This window comes from Trachurus trachurus (assembly GCF_905171665.1).
Source record: "Trachurus trachurus genome assembly, chromosome: 8".
NCBI lineage: Eukaryota > Metazoa > Chordata > Actinopteri > Carangiformes > Carangidae > Trachurus > Trachurus trachurus.
In genome coordinates this window covers 3668756-3677377 of record NC_139905.1, presented here as the reverse complement: position 1 = coordinate 3677377, position 8622 = coordinate 3668756, and the positions used below count along the sequence as shown (strand labels likewise).

Genomic DNA, 8622 nt, shown 5'->3' with positions numbered 1-8622 from the left:
ACCTTCTGTAATGTTGGATGGAAAACATGGAGCAGCCTGAGAAGACTCAACCGCTGATCTCTGATCAGGTTCAGCTCCCTGAACGAAAGCAGAACCAGCAGACTGACATCTTGGTTCTCCAAGCCCTCGGCCCAGTCCAGAGTGAACTTCTGCACCGAGAAGGTTTTTCCAACGCCAGCAACGCCGTTGGTCAGAACCACTCTGATGGGTCTCTGTTGGACAGGTGAGACTGTAGAGACGTCCTCTCTCTGTTGGACAGGTGAGACTGAAGAGACGTCCTCTCTCTGTTGGACAGGTGAGACCGTAGAGACGTCCTCTCTCTGTTGGACAGGTGAGACCGTAGAGACGTCCTCTCTCTGTTGGACAGGTGAGACCGTAGAGACGTCCTCTCTCTGTTGGACAGGTAAGTCTTTAAAGATGTCGTTGCACTTGATTGTAGTCTCATGGAGGATCTTCTTCTTCTTGGACGTTGTCTCCAGCTGTCTCACCTCATGTTGGGTATTAACCTCTTCACTCTGTCCCTCTGTGATGTAGAGCTCAGTGTAGACGCTGTTGAGGAGGGTTCCACTTCCTGTTCCACTTCCTGTTCCACTTCCTGTTCCACTTCCTGTTCCCTCAGTTCCTTCAGTCACTCGTTCACATCTGCTCCTCAGACTGATCTTATGTTGATCTAAAACCTCCTGCAGACCACGATCTGCTGAGAGAGAAGAGACAGAGTCAGACTGAAGACAGAGAGTCTGACAATCTAATAAGATTATTTTCATCAGCTACAGAAAAACTACAGACAACAAAGAGAAGGTTTGAATCATCATCTTAAATGTCAGTGCTGTGTGATGGAACAATGACTCTGGAGAAAACAACAGGTCCTGGTTTCACTAATGACCACATCAGCAGACAGATGTTCAGTCTCACTTTGTCCACAGCTGCTCTGACTGGCTGTCTGCAGCTCACCTCTGGTTCTGGGTCTTTGTCCACACTGGGGACAGGAGGGGGGTCCTGAAGAACCAGACTGGTCCCAGTCTGAGGTGAAGCACTGTCTGCAGAACCAGTGTCCACAGCTGGTGGAGACTGGATCCTTCAGGACGTCCTGACAGAGACCACAGCAGGACAGCTGCTGGTCCACAGAGACACCACTCCTCTTCCTCCTGTCAAGACATTTCTGCATTTAGAGATGACATCATCCAGGTCAGAGGTCAGTAGGTCAATCTACAGACCCCGGATGTTGATAACAGCTAACCCCGGACTCAGAGGGGAATAGCACTAGCGTATCATTACAAAATATTGGTGAAATGAACGAGTTTTGCGGCAGATAATGTCTTATTTAGAAGCTGCATTGCACTGCCCCGTGTATTCGCATTATATCCTGCGAAGCCTGCGAAGCTAGTTCAGGCAGACAACTCAAGCCGCGCCCATCCTGATCAGCTGATCAGTCACATGCTCTCCTCGCCCAAATAGGGCGGGTTATTTAAATCCCCATCTTATCTGCTCATCCCTGGCTATGCTTCTGCTTCTACTCTGCTGCTGCTCTGCCTTTCACTACTGCTGCTGCTGCTGCTGCCTTGCTGCCCATGAGGTTTTGCAAACCCACCTCCTCCCCAGCATCCACCTGTGGGCTCTTGATTCCCTATGGGGGGTCCGCTTTATTCCCTGTAATGTCTGGCAAAGCAGATCATTCAAGGAACGAATATGAGACAGAGCCTGACGCCAAACCTGCTGCAGCCATGCTCAAGAATATGCTATCCATGCTGTGCTTCAGCTTGCTATGCTTACGCTCAATAAATGATTTCTTCTCATTCCAGAGTTGTCTGATTGAAATGGATATAAAGGGCTCTCGGCTGGAGCTAATTTTGTCGGAACGACTTGTAATGACACCACAGTTATCTGGGTTAGTAAATGATCGTATTTTATGCTAGAAATAAGGTCCAGATTGTAAAAAAAAACGGTCGACCTGCGTTTAAAAAACCCGCGTCGACCCGCTAATTTTAGTGGGAAAACGGCTTAGGATTCGAGTTTGCATAATATCACCCCTACCTGGTACTGGTACTGGTAGAAGGAGCAGGACGGGGCAAGCAGTGGTTCATTTGCATTTAAAGAGACTGACACTGAAACCAGTCATTCTGAACAGGGCTGGTTTGAGAGGATGAAAAGAGCTGTTATGTTTGATCCTTGGGGTGACCAAAGCATGTCACAGATAATGTCTTTAAGACCTAGGAACTATTTTAATTTGTGGAAAAGGGGCAGAATATGTCTCCTTTAAAGTGTCTCCTCCAACATGGAGACATGTCTCCTCTCTGTCCTTCTGTCCACCGACAGCTCTACAGACAGGTGGAGCTCACACAGGTGTTGACATGAGATCATCTGATTGTGGGCGTATCTATGGAAACTGTGGAGGTGGAGACGGGGCTGGTGTTGGTGCAGCAACGTTCACACTGACTGAGGCTGATGACACAGGAACATGAGGACGCTGTGCTTCATCAGTCTGATGGATCTGGTTCCTGGTTTCTCTCTGTTTCCTTCACATGAGTCTAATGACTGAATCATCTTCAGCTCAGTTTACAGTAGAAACCGTCTCTTACCTTGACTCTGAAGGTCCAGGCCCAGGTCCAGGTCTAGGTCCAGGACTAGGACTGAAGTCTGGATTAAGCTCTCTGGACAGGTCACTCTTCATGGACAGACAGATGGATCCTGGTCCAGGTCCAGGTCTGAAGTAAAGAGGTTCATCTTTGGACAGGTCACTCTTCACGGACAGACAGATGGATCCTGGAGACTCTGCTCTCAGTCTGAGCTTTTGACCTCTGCAAACACAAACATGTTGTTATTCACACATTTTTGTGGCATTTTTCACTTTATTTGATAGGATAGTGTAGAGAGACTGGGGGAATGACATGTGCTAAAGATCGCCTCAGAGTCAAGCTGGCAATAAGCAGTTCAGGCATATGCCAACACGGGACGTGCACTCAACCACCTAGCAGCCTGATCTTTGATCAGTTCTCTAAACACAGATGCACTGTGGGAAGTCTACACAGTGACGTCAGAGTACAGCAGCACCACACACTGTAGTGAAGTGTCAGTCTCAACACTTTGTGTGTCTCTCAGCTCTGAGCTGAGCTGGTTCATGTTTAAAGAGACTCAGTCATTTCCTCAAACAGCTGCTCACTCTAGTTTCTATCAAACCAACAGGAGGAAACACAGGAAACATCTGTCAGGGACTATTTTCAGCAGCGGATTGATCCACATTTGGTGTTGTAGTGAGTATGTGGGGCAGCAGGACGGAGTCTAAATAAACTACAGTGTGTGTTGATGTCCCCCAGTGACACAGTGTGGTTCACTGATGTGTTTTAATGTGGAGCTCTATGGCTCAGAGGAGGACGTCCTCTCAGCCTGGGACACGTTGGACTCTGCATCTGACATCTGATTTATCAGAAAAATAAGGACAAAGACGGAAAATCACCAGACTCAGGATTCAACCTTCACTGACTCCATTTACTGCATTTAGTCCCTTAGCTGAAGAATGTTGTTTCCTGACTCATTAGACATCATCTCTGTGGACAAATCCAGATGCTGCTGCTCAGACAGTGTCTACAGTGAAGTCTCTGACATGTGAAACTCATCCTTCAGGCTGTAAAATGATCCTGCAAACTGCTGTAAACTCTGTTAGAAACCAGCTCATCAACGTTCACCAAACCACCTGGAATCAGCCACGTCTTTAAAGCTCATGTTGATCAGCTGCAGGAAGAACATGGAGGAGGAACAAGTCCAGACGTTCTTTCATCAGATCAGTTCAGAAGAAACATGAAGAGACCTGAACAGTTAGTATGAAGACACTGATCAACCACAAGAACCAGTTCCTGTTGACTCACAGTCACTGAGCCTGTCCCATTCCTCCACACTTGGCTCAGTGCGCTTGGTTACACACACACTTTGGTGACGTTTTGCCAGCGGAACGTATATTTGCATATAGTGTTCAGCATGGATTAAGTGGCCAAGCGTGTGGGGGTTGATTTAAAAGCAATCGGGACACACTTGACAAGTGCAGCCTGTGCCATTGCGCACACTAGCACAACTACGACACACACACACACATGCACTCACACCAGTGGCGTAGCTGGGCTGTATTCCACATGGGTTTTGAGGTCCAAGGGGCCCGCGTGCGCAGCGGGCCACATTGCATACACAAATAGAGGACAGAACCCCCCCCCCCCAAAAAAAAAAAAAAAAAAAAAATTTAAATCATATTTTAGATGAGTGTCCTTCAGAATGATGCTGCTAAAGCTCAAAACCTCTATCAAATTATTGTACAATGTATGAACATTATCTCTGCAGTGGTTGATTCTGATAAAGTCACTCACTCAACTGTTACTACTTATGCTCACAATTGTCTACTTGTTCCACACAAGAGGCAATTTTAAAACACAACACTTGAAACAAAGACCTTAAGTGAATTGAAGTGATCTGAGCAGTCAGACAACTACCAGCCCTGTGGCTACTAGCCACCAGCAGCAGCTAGCCACCACCAGGCCAAGGGGCTACTAGCCACCACCAGTAGCTAGCCACCACCAGGCCCTGTGGCTACGAGCCACCACCAGGCCCACCAGCAGCTAGCCACCACCAGGCCCTGTGGCTACTAGCCACCACCAGGCCCACTAGCAGCTAGCCACCACCAGGCCAAGGGGCTACTAGCCACCACCAGGCCCTGTGGCTACTAGCCACCACCAGGCCCACTAGCAGCTAGCCACCACCAGGCCAAGGGGCTACTAGCCACCACCAGGCCCACCAGCAGCTAGCCACCACCAGGCCAAGGGGCTACTAGCTACCACCAGCAGCTAGCCACCACCAGGCCCACCAGCAGCTAGCCACCACCAGGCCCACCAGGAGCAGCCACCAGGCCAGCCCAGGAGCAGCCACCAGGAGCAGCCACCAGGCCAGCCCAGGAGCAGCCACCAGGAGCAGCCACCAGGCCAGCCCAGGAGCAGCCCAGAAGCAGCCACCAGGCCAGCCCAGGAGCAGCCCAGAAGCAGCCACCAGGCCAGCCCAGGAGCAGCCACCAGGAGCAGCCACCAGGCCAGCCCAGGAGCAGCCACCAGGAGCAGCCACCAGGCCAGCCCAGGAGCAGCCACCAGGAGCAGCCCAGAAGCAGCCACCAGGCCAGCCCAGGAGCAGCCACCAGGCCAGCCCAGGAGCAGCCCAGAAGCAGCCACCAGGCCAGCCCAGGAGCAGCCACCAGGCCAGCCCAGGAGCAGCCACCAGGAGCAGCCCAGAAGCAGCCACCAGGCCAGCCCAGGAGCAGCCCAGAAGCAGCCACCAGGCCAGCCAGGAGCAGCCCAGGAGCAGCCACCAGGAGCAGCCCAGGAGCAGCCACCAGGCCAGCCCAGAAGCAGCCACCTGCAGGCAGCAGCTAGCTACCAGGCCAGCCCAGGAGCAGCCACCAGGAGCAGCCCAGAAGCAGCCACCAGGCCAGCCAGGAGCAGCCACCAGGAGCAGCCCAGGAGCAGCCACCAGGAGCAGCCCAGGAGCAGCCCAGAAGCAGCCACCTGCAGGCAGCAGCTAGCTACCAGGCCAGGGCAGGTACTTTGTTTGAGTACTGTTACTCAGAGCTAAAAATGCCACCTAAATTAAGAGCAGAAGGAAAATCTGATGAAGATCATGTTTCACTCACACAAGTATCAGAACTGCTACAACAGCAGAAGGACATGTTCACAGCTTTACTTCAACAACAGCAAGAACATTTTAAAGGCTTTGTTAAAATAATAATGGACTCCACGAACACCAGAATGGAAACATTAACACGAGAACTACAAGACATAAAAACAAGCCTTCAATTTACCCAAAAAGAGGTGGATGACATCAAAACAAATAATGCTAATCAAGCTGATCGCTGCAACTCCATGCAGACAGATTTGTTTAGAGTGTGTGACAGTTTACTAGTTGTCACTGACAAGATGGAGTATTTAGAGGGACAGTCCAGACGAAACAATTTGGTCTTTGATGGGATAATGGAGTCACCAGGAGAAACCTGGGCTGAGACAGAGGAAAAGGTGAAGAAGGTTCTGGCTGAAAAGCTACAGTTAAAGAAGGACATGGAGATGGAGAGAGCCCATCGCACAGGGAAACCCGGAGGTGACAGACCCAGGCCCATAGTAGTGAGGTTTTTAAGATATAAGGACAGATCAACCATTCTACAACACACCAAGAACCTGAAGGGAAGTAAAATCTACATAAATGAGGACTACACAGATGCTGTGAGGAGGAAGAGGAAAGAACTGATGCCAGATCTGAGAGCTGCGAGAGAGAGGGGGGACATTGCCTACCTACGGCACGACAAACTGATCATTCGTCCTCGCAGCAGTACTCCAAAATAGCCAAGAGCAACAAGCCTAGCAGGTATGGGTAACCCCACACACTTTTAATGATAACAAACACAACCCAAACACATTCTGGAAATAATAATGTTACACAAAGGATTACTGAATATGAGGATCTAGAGCTAAACCCTTTTCAATATACTGAGTATCATCCACAGGACATAGAAAATGACATTGATCCAGAAAACAACTTTTTCCCTAACATCAAGAACAACTGCTACTATTACACTGAAGAACAGTTCAACAACACTATAAAATCTGGAAACAAAATATCAATAATCCACTTTAACAGCAGGAGCCTGTATGCCAATTTTGAGAACATAAAATATTTCCTAAGCCAGATCACACAGCCTTTTAGCATCATTGCTGTATCAGAAACTTGGATGAACAGTGAACGGGCTATTGACTTTGAACTGGATGGATATGAATTGGTCTATGTAAACAGAAAAAACAAGAATGGTGGTGGTGTTGCTTTGTTTGTGGACAGGAAATTCAATTTCAAGGTTGATGAAAAGTTGTCAGTAGTAGTAGATAATCTTCTTGAATGTGTTACTATAGAAATTGTAATGGAGAGAAAGAAAAATATCTTTGTGAGTTGTATATACAGAACACCAGGTTCAAACATAGACTTGTTCAGGGACTGGATGGAGGAAAATTTCTCAAGAATAAGTCAGAAAGTCATGTTTATCTGTGGTGACTTTAACATTGACTTACTAAACCAAAATAAACACAAAATGACAGAAGAATTTATCAACACTTTATACAGCTTAAGTCTATATCCTAAAATCACCAGACCCAGCCGCATTACTTCCCATAGTGCCTCACTTATTGATAATATCTTCACTAATCAAATAGATAATGACACAGTGAGCGGACTGTTAGTTTGTGATATCAGTGACCATTTGCCTGTTTTTACAACTTACAACAACAGCCACATGAATAACCAACAGGATATCAAACTACAATATAGAAGGGTTAGGACAGAAGAGTCTATGGTTAAATTAAGAAATGATTTGCTAGCTCAAGACTGGGAACGAATATATAAAGAAAATGACTGCAACAAAGCATATGATGAATTCTTAAAAATTGTTTGTGTATTCTATGATAAAAATTGTCCAATCAAACAATATAGAAAAAAACAAAATCATAAAGATAATCAGTGGATCACAAAGGGACTTCAAAACGCTTGTAAAAAGAAAAATACATTATATCGAGAATTTCTAAAACATCGAACAGCAGAAGCTGAAAACAAATATAAAAAATATAAAAATAAATTAACTAGCATTATGAGAATACGTAAAAAGGAATATTATAATGAAATATTAGAAAATAACAAAAACAATATTAAAGGTATTTGGAATATTTTGAACAGTATAATAAGAAATGGCTCTAGACAGACTAATTACCCCGAATATTTTATTGATAATGATTTAAATGTTGATAATATTGAGGAGGTGGTTAATAAGTTCAATCATTTCTTTGTAAGTGTTGGACCGAAATTGGCAGAAAAAATCCCCGATCCACCAATGACTGGAAGTACCAATGAGGAGGTCATAGAAAGGAATCCTTCTTCTATGTTTCTCAGAGCAATAGAAGAAAAAGAAATTATAGAAACTGTTAATAAATGTAAAAACAAGATGTCATCTGACTGTCATGACATAGATATGAAAACAGTAAAAAGGGTTATTGCTGGGATTTCTAAACCACTCACTCATATCTTCAATTTATCATTCCAAACCGGGCAATTTCCTCATAAAATGAAACTAGCAAAAGTAACACCGCTGTACAAAACTGGGGATCGTCACCACTTCACAAATTACAGGCCTGTTTCTCTTCTTCCTCAATTCTCAAAAATACTAGAAAAACTTTTTAATAACCGATTGGACAGTTTTATAGAAAAACACAACTTACTCAGTAACAGTCAATATGGTTTCAGATCAAACCATTCAACATCACTTGCTCTAACAGAACTTATAGAAACTATAACAGATTCCATAGATAAAAAGCAATATGCAGCAGGAGTATTCATTGATCTAAAAAAAGCATTTGATACAATTAACCACAATAGATTGATTTATAAATTGGAGCAATATGGGATCAGGGGGGTTGCCTTGAATTGGGTGGGAAGTTATTTGAGAAACAGGCAGCAATATGTGAAGATGGGAGACTGTTCGTCAGAATGTCTGGATATTGCATGTGGTGTCCCCCAGGGGTCAGTGTTGGGACCCAAACTCTTTGTCCTATATATTAATGACATCTG

At 45.9% G+C, this 8622-nt stretch overlaps 1 protein-coding gene across 1 annotated transcript in view; it reads right to left on the bottom strand.

The window, feature by feature from the left end:
* The window catches only part of LOC310989795 (uncharacterized protein), a gene marked incomplete at both ends in the record, with an annotated part of 133069 nt that overhangs the window by 39172 nt on the left and 85275 nt on the right, over positions 1 to 8622 (bottom strand). Inside the window, one exon of the mRNA XM_083976944.1 lies at positions 2673 to 2795. Within this exon, the coding sequence (XP_083833070.1) occupies positions 2673 to 2795 (123 nt within the window). The remainder of the gene's footprint in view (positions 1 to 2672; positions 2796 to 8622) is intronic.